This window comes from Somniosus microcephalus, chromosome 9 (genome assembly GCF_052327205.1).
Source record: "Somniosus microcephalus isolate GS21.2 chromosome 9, FLI_Smic_1.0, whole genome shotgun sequence".
In the NCBI taxonomy this organism is placed as follows: domain Eukaryota; kingdom Metazoa; phylum Chordata; class Chondrichthyes; order Squaliformes; family Somniosidae; genus Somniosus; species Somniosus microcephalus.
Genome location: NC_140995.1, coordinates 204,067,829 through 204,083,507, shown reverse-complemented (window position 1 = coordinate 204,083,507; position 15,679 = coordinate 204,067,829). Strand labels below are relative to the sequence as shown.

The 15,679-nt window shown below is 44.3% G+C and overlaps 1 protein-coding gene across 1 annotated transcript in view; it reads right to left on the bottom strand.

Annotated features, from left to right (window-relative positions):
- Nucleotides 1-564: 564 nt before the first annotated feature.
- The window catches only part of ccdc162 (coiled-coil domain containing 162), a 203,289-nt gene continuing 188,174 nt past the window's right edge, over nucleotides 565-15,679 (bottom strand). Inside the window, exons 37-39 of the mRNA XM_085997788.1 lie at nucleotides 6,226-6,291; nucleotides 2,708-2,853; nucleotides 565-1,124 (exon numbers count right to left, since the gene is read on the bottom strand). Coding sequence (XP_085853914.1) covers nucleotides 1,011-1,124; nucleotides 2,708-2,853; nucleotides 6,226-6,291 — 326 coding nt within the window. The 3' untranslated portion in view covers nucleotides 565-1,010. The remainder of the gene's footprint in view (nucleotides 1,125-2,707; nucleotides 2,854-6,225; nucleotides 6,292-15,679) is intronic.

The following is a 15,679-nucleotide window of genomic DNA, read 5'->3' as shown; positions in this document are numbered from 1 at the left end:
CGAGCCTGTGCTTTCAGGAGATTGGGGTTGGAAGGTAAAGGGGGGGGGGGGGGGAGGAAAAATTGCATGGTTACAAATGTCACTAGGAGACAGATTTGTCAAACAAATTTAGTTCCCATCAGAAACTAGTTATAAACTGAGAAGCCGCACAACACCAGGTTATAGTCCAACAGCTTTATTTGAAATCACAAGCTTTCGGAGCGCTGCTCCTTCGTCAGGTGAAGTCACTTTAGGCCTATATCCAAATCATTGCTACGCAGTGAACCGAAGTGGCCCCAGAACTGAACCCTTGTGGGACTTTTCCCAAACATGGCACCTTCTGAAAAATTGCCCTTAACGCTCTTCTTCCTTCCAACCAATTGTTGACTTCACCTGACAAAGGAGCAGCGCTCCGAAAGCTTGTGATTTCAAATAAAGCTGTTGGACTATAACCTGGTGTTGTGCGACTTCTCACATTTGTCCACCCCATTCCAACACCGGCATCTCCACATCATAGTTATGTTACAACTCCCACTACAGTCTCATGCAGATGACAAATTGCATTCCCGTTGGAGTCAGCAGCCATTTAGCTGATTTAATGGTTTATTTGTGCCAAACTCCACCTTATAATCTCTGGTCCATCAGCACATGTTTATTAATTCCAATACAGATTTCCACATAGTTTTTTGGAGTCTGCTTGGTGTCCATGGTGAATAGTCTGGGCTCCTGCTCTAGCTGCACAGAAAAAACATGCCTGTCTTGACGACAAAAAAAAACCAATGAAGCAGCCAGAACACACTCACCACATCCTCTCCAAACAAAAAAAAACTTTAAATGCTGAATATTTGCCACAATAAAAAAAAAAATTCACCTGGAATTGGTCAAATAATCACATGATTTAGAAAGTGTTCATACATTCCATAAAGAATTAGTGGACTGCAAAACTAGTCTGCAGTGAACAAAGTATCTCATTTTTTCCTTCCAGCTTTTCTGCTTTCACTTTTGGATTGTCTGTGCAATATGTCTCCCAATTATTTCTGATTTAATCTGAAGTCTTGTAGCTCTAGGAGAAGATTGTGATGACTTGGTTCCTCCAGTTCTGGCAATAGTGCTTCCACCACCTTGTTGCGCAGTCTGCTTGGTACCTATTTTGGAAATATACACAGGACAAAGTTTGTCAGACCATACTAAAACTTGTGTAGAATATGCCATTTAACATTATGACCAGTGCCATCACCAAGACCAGTGGGCATAAAGTGATGATGCATATCTTCAGATGTCTTGACAGCCACGTATTTGCCCTTGAGATGTGGATAACAGTAGGCAAATCAGCTTTTGTTGCCCTGGAGCCATTTAAGAGTTGCCTACATAGTGTGGGACATAGTGGAGTCACATGTAGGCCAGAGGACTCAGTACTTGGAGTGGCTGCTCATTAATTATGCTACAGAAAACTGTTATCCAGAGGCTAAATGTCCGGCGAGCTCGAGCCACCGGCAAAAATCAGGAGCCGTTAAGTTTTTTTTCTTTTCGTTGCTTTTTTCTCAACAGTCAAGGTCTGTAGCTAAGCAACAGCTTCAGCTAGAGACGCTTGCTGACTGTTTAGAAGTTGTTGCTAAGCAACAGGGTTTGTTGATTCACAGAGCTGAAAATCTCCGTATGTTTCAACATCAGCGCTGGTGTGTGGCAGTTTTGAGGGAACGGCAACAGCTCGGTCCCGTCGTTGCCGGATAGCACAAAGTTTCCTGTATTTTGATATTTCTTCCCCTATATGTTTTCATGGGCTCTACAGGAGTACAGGTCCTCTACTTTTTCTCTGAACAGAATTAAAAATGTAACTTGTATTACATTTTTATGCTATTTGAAGATCTAGGACTGTTTCCAATTCACAACAGAGGTAACTGATTTACTTGGAGATCTGGAATAGATTTTTGCAGACAGCTGTAATTGGGTGCTCCACTGCCTGATTGATTGCAGAGGAACCAGTTGCAGTGAATCTTCCAGCTCGTATCTCCAGACTGGTGTAAACCCCACTATCTTGAGTAATAATTCTTATTAATCCATGTAAAGGTTAATTACTTTTGGGGGAACACTGCAACAGCATTGTGTATAATTTCAGTAAGTAATGCATATGTACTACAGGAAAGATTATGAACTGGTTGGCTGATCTGAAACTCAAATTGGATCCATTTTGGATCACCTGATCTTGAATTAAATATAAATTTTGCAGTTTAAATTGAGCAGGATCAAGTCATATTGGAATGAGGCTTACTTTAAATGATTCTGTTTGGCCACCTCCTCAGTCTAATTTATGCATGATGTTTCTCCCCCTTCCTCATGCATTTGGGACAGTTCACTATGTTAAATGTGCTATATAAATGTGCGAAGTGTGTGTATGTATACATCGTAATGTCAAAATATTTTTGTGGGGAATAATAGAACATTTTAAATTTTGTTTTGTTCATCTTCAGATTCAGTCTCAATTAAAAGTAGCTTAAAGTCTAATGTTTTAGCACTAAGTTCCCATTTTGTGGTGTCATTTACATTACTGTACTTCAAATTATTTTCAGTGCAAAAATTACTTTGAATCTGTATACTGCAGAAGTAAAAAAAACTGCCAGTAGTAATGAGATTGTCTTGGTACCCTGTTTGATAACTCAGAGGCAGGACACAGCCTATAATTTCAGAATCAAAAATGGAATGGTAAGACTGTTACATATCTGCTACTCACTGTTTTTGGCCTTTGTATCCTTCCTCCACCAGTAATGGTTCCACTGGCATCAATGGTCTTAGAGTCAGTAGTCAAACAGTGCTGATAATGGTCCCTGGAAATCGTTAGTGAGGAGCGGGTTCGAAAGTGAGTCAGTAATGCAGTGCCTAGGTAAAAGGTACACAAGTATTTTATACCAGTGATATCCAGGATCTACCAAATAGAACTGGACCCAGAGTTATCAGCTGTACCATCACACTTGTAATATAGTAACAATTATAAATCACATTGTATAACCATATTACAAGCAATACAATATTAAATAGACAATACAGGAAACCCTGAATACCGATGAACGGCACTCTGAAATACAAACAAGTTGCAACACAGTAACAGGACATTCAGCCCAACTAGTCCGTTCATGTTTGCGTTTACTGTCCATGCGAGCAAATAGTCCTAATCGCATTTAGCCTCTCTGTTCCCATTGCCCTTCATTCCCTTTTCCAGTCTAATCTTGAATGTTGACAGTTTCTGCCTCGATCATTAGCCTTGGAAAGATATTGCACAGCCTCAGAACTCTAAAGTTTCTCCTCTATTCTAAATTCCTTACATTTAATCTTGTAGCAATGGCCCCTTGTTCTAGATCCCTCAATAAAATCTGTGTTGTACCCTCTGCTGTGGAGCCCATTGCTGCACACACTACTCTAACAGGTCTTATTAAGGTTTTATATAGGCTCGTCATTACCTCTTTTGCATTCTATACCTCTTAAAACCTAGAATTTCATAACTTTCTTTTTATTACAAGAGCCTCATCAATCTGAGGTGGTGTCTTTAATGCCCTGAGAACCTGTATCCCCAAATCCATCTGCTCTTCTACAGCACCAAGCCTACTTCTGCTTAGAGTATAATTACTGCTGTTTTTTTTACCAAAATGTATCGCCTCATAATTAATTAATTGAATTCCATCTGTCATTTTTTAGCCTATTCCCCCATCTTATTACATCTTTTTTCAGCTACCTTTGGTCTTCTAAAGAATTAACTATACCTCCTGTTTTGGTATCATCTGCAAATTTCAATACCAATCACTTTAGGCCTATATCCAAATCATTGCTACACAGTGAACAGAAGTGGCCCCAGAACTGAACCCTGTGGGACTTTTCCCAAACATGGCACCTTCTGGAAAAATTGCCCTTAACTCTTTTCTTCCTTCTAACCAATTGTTAAATTCAGTTTGCTATCCTGACTCCATACACCATCATTTTGTCTAGAAATCTCCTCTGTGGTACAGTACCTTAAGACCATGTACACTACATACACTGCAAGTCCCCATCTACCTCAAAAGAATTCTGAGATTTGTCAAGCACAATCGACTCTTTTGAAATCCATGCTTACTACTTCTAAATATTTTCTCTATCTACACGCATGGTAATTTCATCCATAATTAGAGACTCTTAATCTGGATAATTACAGGCTAATTAGTTTTTAACAAGGTTTCCCTTTTCTTTAAAAAAAAACACAAGCACTGCATTGGCCACTCGATAGAGTCCTGAATTTAATTTCTAGTGCCTGCCAATTTCCTCCCTCCAGATCCTAGGATGTATTCAATTGGTCCCTGATGTTTTGACCTCTTTTAACTAAGTTATCTAAATGTTTTCTTTTATCCATCGTAATACTGTATCGCTCATCTTGCTCTCAAATCACTTCAGGATTCACCTCCTCGCCGATATCCTCTTTAATAAAAATCGTTGCAAAATACTTATTTGCCACTTTTTGATCATCTATAAATTGACGATCCTTTCCTCTCGGGTCCCAGCTCCACTTTAACAATTCTCTTTTAACTGACATACTTCGAAAATACATTTTTGTTCCTTTTGATGTTTTTGGTATTCAGTTTTCTCCCTCTTTGCTTTTCTTATCCTGCTCTTAACCTCTTCTTCTTTTCTCATTCTCCCTTTTATATTTTTCACTATTATTCTAAAAGGTCCTCTTCAATTTTAATTGGTTTCTAACTTATCCGTGACATCCTAAAGCTACTAGTAGTTTCCTTTTTCAATGGAATATACTTATTCTGTTCCTTTTGCAATATTTTTTTTTTTTTTTTTTTAAATACCACTGTTGCTCAACAGTCAACAGTGCCAATTTCTCCTTCCCCCCCTCACCTCAGTTAGCTCACTCATCTTTCTAAAATCTGCCGTAATCCAATCTGGTGTTCCAGTTTTTGGTAATTACTTTTCCCCATTCCAGTTGGATATTAACCCGTATCATATTGTGGTCACGACTACCAAGGTACTCACCACATTTAGCTAACCTACCTGATATGTTTCAGTACTCATGACCAGATGTAGCAGCGTCCCTGCCTGCCTGCACACCAATTACTGTTACCCTCTGATAGTCTCGATCACCTTTGTAAGCACAGTACAATATACCCACAGCGCGCACAACGGCTCTGTGAGTAAAGGCAGCAGATGTGGTACTGAGCCATACAGCTAAATAGGGTCTTGAATTCAATCCCCGTTCTATGTTCAGTCAGTGGCAGCACCACAGTTGGCCTCAACACCTTAAACCATGGGGCTGGGCTCGGCGGAGGGGGGAGATCAGTCCGGGTCCTGCTGGTGAGTCTCTATGATAGTGGGTGGGGGCAGCTGCACATGATATAGTTATTTGGCTGAAGTACCAGGGGGCTGTCGCTGCTTGTGGAGCTGTACCATAACAACTTGCATTTATATAGTGTGCTTAACATAGTAAAACGTCTCTCAAGAGGCTTCACGGGCATTATCAAACATAACAAAAGGAAACATTAGGGTAGGTGACCAAAAGCTTGGTCAAAGAGGTAGGTTTTAAGGAGTGTCTTAAAGGACGAGAGAGAGGTAGAGCGAAGGAAATTGGGGATGCACAAGAGGCCAGAATTGGAGGAGCACGCAGATCTCGGAGGGTTGTGGGGCTGGATGAGGTTAGAGATAGGGAGGGGTGAGGCCATGGAGGGATTTGAACACAAGCATGAGAATTTTTAAATCGTGGCATTGTCGGTGTGAATCACCTCTTTCAGGAAAGTAATTGGGGGGGGGGGGGGGACTTTGTACGTCTTGTTAATTGCTCCACCATTGAAGGGTGTGTCTTCAGCTGCCGAGGACCTATGCTCTGGAATTCCTCCCTAAACCTCTCCGTTTCTCTACCTCTTTTTCCTCCTTTAAGATGCCCCTTAAAACCTACTTATTTGACCAAGTTTTTGGTCATCTGCCCTAATGTGGCTCGGTGTCAAATTTTGTTTCATAATACTCCTGTGAAGCACCTTGGGACGTTTTACTACATTAAAGGCGCTATATAAATACAAGTTGTTGTTGTTGTAGCCATCAGCAAAAAATCTGCTGGTCATCGTCAAAAAAAAAAATCAAGTCACCTTCATGTCGGGTATGGCCGAGGGGAGGGGAACGCAGGTTACAAATGGACGGCAAAGCAGTTAAAGGATATATCACCACTTAATGGGCAAAAACACTTGATTAAAAGATTTCAGGTAAAGAATTATTTTTAAATGTCGATACCTGGTAAAATACTTCTGATGCTGCTTGCGCTGCGACACAGAGATGACGGTGATTTCTTCATGGCACCTGTATAGTTTTTTTTTAAAAAGAGAAAAATATTACAAATGCAAGCGATGAAAATGTGCTGTGTATTTATGTTCTTTCCTTAGTTTGGGGGGAGGGGCATAAACTTGGCAAATTTCTGCTTTCGTCGTCTGCTAATTCTCACTGGCTATTTCTCTCTGGTTTTTAAATCCACTTATACGTTTTAAGGCGTTTACCTGTTGGTTTACATATTGATTTCATGAAGATCCAGAAAGGAAATAAAGAAAAGCAAAAGCAATGGTTTTTGAGTTTTGCAAAGAAGTTAATGGGTACGGTAGTGTAGTGGTCATGTTACCCAGAGGTCTGGACTAATAATCCACAGAGTTTAAATCCCACTCTGTCTGTTTGAGAATTCTAATTCATAAAAACATTCTTGAAATAAGAAAACTGGTGCAGTGAAAATAAAATAAAATAAAAATCCAACTCGTTCACAAGGAAGGAAACCTGCCGTTCTTACCCGGTTAGAGTTATATAAAATTCCAGGCCCCACCAACGCGGTTGACTTTTAACTGCCCTCTGAAGTGGCCTAGTCACCCACTTAGTTGCATCAAGGATGGACAATGAATGCCGGCCTTGCCAGCAATGCCCATATCCAGAGAACGAATTTTAAAAAAGTCAATTTAGAAAACTTGATTGAGCGTTCTGGGTGACGCCACTTTATTTTGAACCAGTATTACCCACTTTATTAGGATATATGGCTTCTTTCCTGAGGGCTTAGCAGGTGGTGGTTTCTAGGGCCCGTCCCCTTCACCCAGGGTTGGTTAAATGCCAGCTCTGCCAGCCAATATCCAGCCCCAAGGAGCCGCGAGTGAATCCGAGGTCAAGCTATTGACTTCCTGTCCAGCTTGGAAACAAAAGGCAGTTTACTGAGGGAGAAAGGTACCTGTTCTCCCTGAGACTGAGCCGGTCAGGACTTGGAGGTGGATGAGAGCAGCCTGAGCTGGTTTCCCTTCTCATTTTCTTCTTCCTTCTCATTGGGAACTTTAGCTTGACCCACCCCAACAACACAGCTGAGATGAGAAACTCTCGGTATCAGCAAATAATCATAACTCCTTAAAAATAATTAGTTTAAGTTCAAATTGGTTCAAAGTTACTATGACAATTGTACACTTTAGCACAGACTTTTTAAAATCATTAATAATGAATCTTCGGTGGTGACTCTCAGGTAAGTCTGGTGCTGGCTGTATTTGGTACTGAGCAAATGCTTGTTCCAGATGTTCAGTGCTGTTTTGCTCTTCATTCCTTGCCTACAGAATTTTTCAAAATGTTGCTTCACCTCACTCAGTAGATCTGCACAATGACAATTTTCTTCACAGTGGAATCCCTTCTGCAACAACTCGTCAAACTTTGACAGCACCCCCAAAACCTGCGGCTTCCACCACCTAGAAGGATAAGGTCGGCAGCTGCATGGGAACACCACCACCTCCAATACCCTTCCAAGTCGTACACCATCCTGACTTGGACATATATCGCCGATCCTTCATGGTCGCCGGCCCAAAATCCTGGCACTCCCTCCCTAACAGCACTGTGGGAGTACCCTCACCACACGGACTGCAGTGGTTCAAGAAGAAAGCTCATCACCACCTTCTCAAGGACAACTAAGGATGGGCAATAAATGCTGGTCTTCCTGGTGATGTCCATAATCTCCAGAATGAATTTTTTAAAATGACTTGCGATGACTTGTTTCAGATTAGATTTAATTGGAAGTTATAGTTTGGCCTGTATGGAATAGTTTTAAAATGTCTTCCCTGATTTTCTGGGGCAGGAGATTATGCTTCACCGTGTGCAGTACAGTAGTACACAAAACTGTCTACAGTGCAAGTGGCTGACCTTGGTTTATGCGGATCGCTTACCACATGTTGCAAATACAATGTCAACCCAACTAATCGAAATAATTAATATTGATTACCAGGCTATCAATTGCTTATGCTTCCATATGTGGCCTTTGCAACTGTTCCATCAGCAGCTCCCACCAGCAAGACCTGGCTGTGTTCTGAAGGAATGGGAGTTGCTTCTCAGCTAACCAACAGGCAGCCCTTCAGTCTGTGAAAACTTAACTTGATTGATGGGTCTTTCACTGGAAGATGTTTTTAACTGTGAGTTAGCTTTGATTAAATGTGAACATCATCTCCGGATCTTCCTTTGTTTTAGCATGGATCAAAGGAAAGAGAAAGAGATATGACTGGGCTTTGAAATCTTTAATGCCCAGTTCCCTTTTTCTCTGGCTGCCATGTAGATCAGAGGGAAACCAGACGTCGTCTTTCTCATATAAAAGCTTATGCTCTGATGACTCCACTTTCTGTAGATTTGCATATAATTTGAAAACAACTAGGGCTGGATTTTCCCTGCGGAGGCGGGAGGGCGTGTACCAGTCCCACCCCCATCTGCAGCCGCTCTCTAAAAAGATTTTCCATAGATTGGCCTTGTTAAGCCCGCCCTGCGGGGTTCCTGGCCAATTAACAGGAAGTGGGTCTGATGACTTCATTTGATAGCACGTCATCAGCCAGTTTCCTTAAAGGGACCATGGCCACATTGATTTTGACAGTTGTGCTGTCAGTGTTCTGCAGCATTGAGGTGCTGCAAACACTGCACAAAGGTGTACGCACGTCTGCACCCAGGCTCACGCATGACTCCCTCCATATGCTTATGGAGGGAGTCATAGCACGCAGAGAGATTCCCTTCCCTTCCAATGGGCGGGAGAGACCTCCCCAGGAGATCAACGCAGTCTGGTTGCACATTGCACAGGAGGACACAAGCAGGGATGTCGTCAGGAGTGCCTGGCTGCAGTGGCGCCAACCTTTCAATGATCACGAAACGTTGCTGCAAAGCCACACTCAAACTCACCCTGCTGTGCCACTCATCACATCCCCATCACTCTGCCTTCCATACCCTACTCCTGCACATCATTACTCACACCAACTTACCTTGCACCTCCACCCATCCCTCTCTATCTATATTATCACTTCCCCATCTCACTAGCCACCCCTCACACTCACCCTCATCCTACTGCAAGCATACCAACTAACAACACACAAGGGTAGGCACTTGGGTGGTTTAGCCAATGTTCATGTGAAGTTTCTGGTAATGTGTTGTCATACAGTGAAATCTATACTTTCAACACTTCACCTTACTGGACAGATCTGTGCGCACCTTGAGAAGTGTCTTAGTGAGTTCCAGTGAACATAACTTCCCCCCGACCCCGCTATAGTGATGAGTGTGAATGGAATGGCTTGGACATTATAGGGATGCTTTATGGTGCTGCTGTGGGATGGCGTCAACCTGGCGCATCATGTGGCAGCCAGGGTGTACAGCTTCAATTGACGTAAATCTGGCCATGGTGATGCCATCGCTGGCCTCCCGGGCAGCAATGTTGTCCGGGGCTGATGCCCTGTGTCCTGTGCAGCATCAGGTGATGGCGGAGAAGGTTGGTGATGTTGGTGTTGGGGCTGACCGTGGAAGGATTCAGAGGACCAACGTCTGATTTTTTCAAGGGCACCGATGTTGCTGGAATAGATGGCAGCTGCAGTTGAGATGACAGAAGCGATCTGTCAATGGTGAGAGAGGCTGTTCCAATGAGGGCACTGGATGTACAGTTGGCTCTAAACACTTGCAAACTAAAGAAATCTCTATGTCTTACAAATGCAGTAACCAACAGTTTCTGCGCTCTGAAACTGACCATCTGCAACATGGCATCCTTTAAACTTCTGCAGCTGTCAGCTTATCAGATAAATCAGAGCAGACTCAACTCACGACAGGGTGAGCTGGCGTGTTCCTCGAGCAGCGGGTAACCTGTGGAGCCTACAAGGTAGGCTCAAAATTGTTAAGTCTGTGTTCCAGTTGTATTAAGATTAATTACTGACACAGACTACAAGAATAAAGTTCAACAGGTCTTTACTAGTTGGAGGTCAGGACTATACTAAATACAATATCACTACACAGTACTTATATACCGGTGGTCACCACCGGTATTACGTATACAGCAGCCAGAGAAAGTAGTACATCTCTTAAGGTGGAACAGGCTTAAGTTCTCTTAAGGTGGAACAGGTTACATACACCACAATCCTCCCTTTTTAGCTTAACAGTCATATCCCCATTTAACATAACATCATAACATATATACATATATAACTTCAGGTATAAACAGTTCAAAGGTTCAGTCTTTCAGGAGGCCTTCTGATTCGGTTTGGATAACGTCTTTCAGTGGTCTCTGATTCTTGTTGCTGAGGTGACTCTTCTTGTTGGTTTCCTATGTATTGGACGTCATCATCAGGTACAGTCCCTGCCAAGGTAGATGCTTCAGGTTCATTAACGTCTTCCACAGTTGTCTCTGTCGCAACCATGGGTTCGACCCTTGCTCTTGATTCTACCAGTTGATCCGCATGATGCCTTATCACATTGTTACCAATATCTACTGTGTACATCAGAGGTCCTTGTCTGGCCCGAATTGTTCCGGACTGCCATTTTTCGTTTCCATAGCCCCTTGCCAACACTGGTTGTCCTACGTCGAAACTTCGAGTGGACTTGTTATTAATATGCCGGAACTGTTTGTTTTCCACTTCCCTCCGCACATTTGGTTTTAACAAGTCCAACCTGGACCGCAACCTCCTGTTATAAAACATCATGGCAGGACTTTGGTTAGTCACTGCATGAGCGGCGTTTCGATATGCCATTAGGAAATTGTCCACCTTGTGTTGTAACGGAATCTGATCATCGTTCATGGCATTTATTGCCTTTTTGAATGTTTGGACAAATCTCTTGGCCAACCCGTTTGTCGCCGGATGATATGGGGCAGAGGTATAATGTTTCACCCCATTCTTCTTTAAGAATTTTTGGAATTCTTCCGATACGAACTGTGGTCCGTTGTCCGAACATATCTGTTCTGGCAATCCGTTCCTTGCGAATATTGTTCTTAACACTGCAATTGTCTTTTCTGAAGTAGTGGTATTCATCTTGATCACTTCTGGCCATTTGGAATGTGCGTCCACCGCAATTAGGAACATGGAGTCCATGAATGGACCAGCAAAGTCAATATGTACGCGTTGCCATGGGGCTGAAGGCCATTCCCATGGGTGTAGCAGTGCGATCGGAGGTGCATTTTGCACTTTTTTGCACCCAGCGCAGCTTTTTGTCAACTCCTCTATCTGTTGGTCAATGCCCGGCCACCATACATAAGCCCTAGCAAGACTTTTCATCTTAACTCCCCCCAGATGACCTTCATGCAGTTCCTTTAGAACGCTTTCCCGTAACTTGGTAGGAATAATCACTCTTGTCCCGTACATCAAAGTACCATGGCAGACGGACAGCTGGTCTCGCCTTGCCGAGAATGCCGGTAACAGAGGATCACCATGTGTTGGCCATCCCTTCACTGTCACCTCGTAAACTCGGGACAGTGTCGGGTCGTTCCTGGTTTCTCTTTCAATACTTGCATTGGTGACTGGTAAACACTCGATGATGGTCGAATGAAATAACTCAACAGGGTCAACTTTCGTCGTCTCTTCTGCTTCAGGTAGTGGCAGGCGCGACAGCCCATCAGCATTGCCATGCTGCTTTGTACCTTTGAATTCTATTTGATATTGATGTGCCCCTAGGAAAAGGGACCATCTCTGGAGTCGCTGTGCTGTCATCACCGAAACACCCTTCTTAGGGTTAAAAATGGATACCAACGGCTGATGGTCTGTCAGAAGTGTGAATTTTTGGCCCTGCAGGTAATGATTAAACGTCTTCACTCCCCATACAAGGCTGAGAGCCTCCCTATCGATCTGCGCATAGTTGCGCTCAGCGGAGGTCAATGATCTGGATGCAAACGCGACTAGCCTTTCCGTGCCATTTGGCAACTTGTGTGAGAGTACTGCCCCAATACCATATGGAGAAGCATCACAAGCCAACCGAATAGGCAGTGTCGGGTTGAAGTGAGCCAACACTTCCTCTGAGGTGATCAATTCTTTGCTTTTGCGAAATGCCTTCTTACAGTTTTCGCTCCATTCGCATGGTACCCCCTTCTGTAAAAGAGCGTTCAGCGGGTGCAGTACCGTGGATAGATTCGGTAGAAACTTATGGTAATAGTTAATCAATCCCAGAAACGACCTCAACTGAGAGACATTATCCGGAGCGGGAGCCTTTACAACTGCCTCTATCTTGTCAGGAGACTTATGAAGCCCCTCCCGGTCAATGACATGACCACAGTACGAGATCCGCTTCTGAAAGAACTCACATTTCTGCCGATTAACTTTAAGTCCATACTCTTTCAGTCTGTTGAGCACCAGTTCCAAGTTTGCGAGGTGTTCTTCATCACCATCACCTGTAATCAGAATATCGTCCAGGTAACATTGTGTGCCTGGAATTCCCTGTAATACCTGCTCCATGGCCCTCTGCCAAATTGCCGGAGCCGATGCCACTCCAAAAACCAGCCTATTATACCGGTACAAACCTCTATGCGTGTTGATCGTGAGGTACTGGCATGACTCTTCTTCAACCTCCATCTGCAAGTACGCCTGCGCCAGGTCTATCTTGGTGAAGTGTTTCCCGCCAGACAACGAAGCAAAAATATCCTCAATCCGCGGAAGCGGATACTGCACCGTGTGAAGCACCGGATTAACGGTGATCTTGAAATCTCCACAGATGCGAACCTTCCCTGGTTCTCCTGGCTTGTTGCTCGAAGGACGTTTCATAACGGGAACAATGGGCGTAGCCCACTCACTCCAATCTACCTTAGACAGTACACCTGAACGTTCTAGCGCTTCCAGTTCCGCTTCTACAGTAGGTCGTATTGCATAGGGTACCGGTCTGGCTTTGAAAAATTTTGGTTGTGCATGTTCATCAATCTTGATGTTTGCCGTAATTCCTTTCAGTGTTCCCAGTCCTTGCTGGAACACCTCTTTAGCATCATCCAATATTTTGGACAATCGTTTAGGTTTGACATCTGTTTCCCCGGAATCTACCGTTAGTGCTTTTAAGGAGTGCCAGTCCATATTCATTTTCCTAATCCACTCCCGTCCCAGTAGTGGTGGACCTCCTTCAGGTAGCACATATAAGTCCATTACTTGGCTTTCTTCGCCCTTGTGGACCACTTTTACCTCTATCTTTCTGATGGGGTACACTCTTTGCCCCGTGTATGTTTTCAATATAATCTCCGTATCCCGTAGGGGAATATGTTGGAATAACCTTTTGTAATCTTTCTTATTCATGACCGTCAATGCCGATCCAGTGTCCAATTCCATCTTTACTTGGACTCCTGCTATCTGAAGAGTGACCCAAATTGTCTGGAGATCTGCATCCTTACCAACGTTGTGTACTCTTAAGCTACCCAGTTCATTACTGCTATCATCTGAATCTGACTTCTGTTCGTTCGAACTGGTCTTTGTCACCTTGTGCACCTTTATGTATTTTCCTTGCCGTGACTTTTTGTTGCTGGTCTTCTTTCCTGACCGGCATACTTTAGCTATGTGGCCAAGCCTGCCACACGTTCTGCATTCTTGGTTTTTAAACCAACACTGGTTCTGATCATGTGTTGTCTTTCCACAACGATAACATTTTACAGTACTCAAACCCAATTTATTTGTACTGAGTTCCGGTGACCGTAGCTGCATTACTGCCGTGCCTCTCGCTGCGGCCTCGTGCGCTGCTGCCATAGTGACCGCTTTCTCAAGCGTCAGCTCATTCTCCTCGAGCAGTTGCTTTTGTGTATCTTCTTTTAATAATCCACACACAAATCTATCCCTTAGCGCGTCTGTCAGTCCCGTTCCAAACTGACAGTACTTTGCCAGCTTACGCAATTCCATTAAATATTCAGCATTGCTTTCATCCTTCAGCTGCCTTCTGCTGTAAAATTTAAATCGTTCCGCTAGCATCAGCGGCGTGGGGTTTAGATGATTTTTCAGGACAGTAACAATCTCCTCGAACGTCTTATCCGCCGGTTCATCTGGTGATAAAAGGTGTTTCAATTGCCCGTATGTCTTCGCACCCATTAAGTTCAATAAAGTAAGTGCTTTCTCTGCATCTGGGATTTTATTTGCTTTACAATAATTTTGTATGCGTTCTACATACATGGCCCAATCTTCGATGTCGCCATCAAAGGTATCAATGTTCCCATGTTTAGGCATCGTTGCAATTTATTTTATCCCAAGATGGCGGCTTCCCGCTCTTGTCTTCGTCCTCCGCCTACAAAATGGTGGTTTTCCCGCGCTTGGCGGTCTTCACCCACTGGCTGCAATGGCGTTTGGCGTGCCGCTGCTGCTCCCCTTTCCCAGCGGTTAGTAACTCCCCCGACGCTGTCTCCGCTTCACCGCGGCTCCCTCGGGCATTCGCGCTTCCCCGATGTCGCACCTCGCAGCCCTTCTTGCAGCCCGGTTATTAGCACTGGCTGCGTTCGCCTTCACCGCGGCTCTCGCGCCTTCAGTCGCCCCAGGCGCTGCGCCTTTTTGGCCCGAAAGCGGCCCGGCCCTTATCACCAGCCGCGATCGATGTCCCCGCGCTGCGCCTTTCGGCCCGAATGCGGCCCGGCCCTTATCTCCGGTCGCGATCGATCTCACCGCCCTTATTCCTCCGTCTTCCTCCCCCCGTCTGTACAGCCAACGCGGCCGACTTTCTGCTCGCGTCGCTGACCGGCTTACCCACGACCGAGGTAGAAAGAAGATAGCTGACTGCCGCTGATGGAGGCTTCGAGTTCAGGATGTCTTCTGCACTCCGGGTTCTCGATGCCTGCCGCGCGACGTGTCTTCCAGCAGGGTGATGAGGGTGGATGCCTCTCTTCGACGCCCGTTCTGTGGACGAAGCCGCCGTGGATATAAACTGCCGCAGGGTAAGAATCGGACTCGTCGCCACTGTTAAGTCTGTGTGTTCCAGTTGTATTAAGATTAATTACTGACACAGACTACAAGAATAAAGTTCAACAGGTCTTTACTAGTTGGAGGTCAGGACTATACTAAATACAATATCACTACACAGCACTTATATACCGGTGGTCACCACCGGTATTACGTATACAGCAGCCAGAGAAAGTAGTACATCTCTTAAGGTGGAACAGGCTTAAGTTCTCTTAAGGTGGAACAGGTTACATACACCACAAAAATAGCATTAAATTGGCTGTTAACAAGCCATTTAATGATCTAAATTGTCCCCCCCCCACGCCGCTTGGTGTCGGGTCAGTTCTGCGCAGACAGACCCGACACCTGGGAGACTCGCGTGGAGGCGGGTTGACGGCGGGTTGCCTATCCGCTGTCAATCTTTGCTATTTTGACAGTGGACCCGACTCCAAACCCGCCCTCTGAGCGCTGGCAAAATCCAGCCCTGAGAGTCTGGTTGATATATTGTAGTCACATTACATAGATACATAGATACATAGAAGATAGGAGCAGGAGTAGGCCATTCGGCC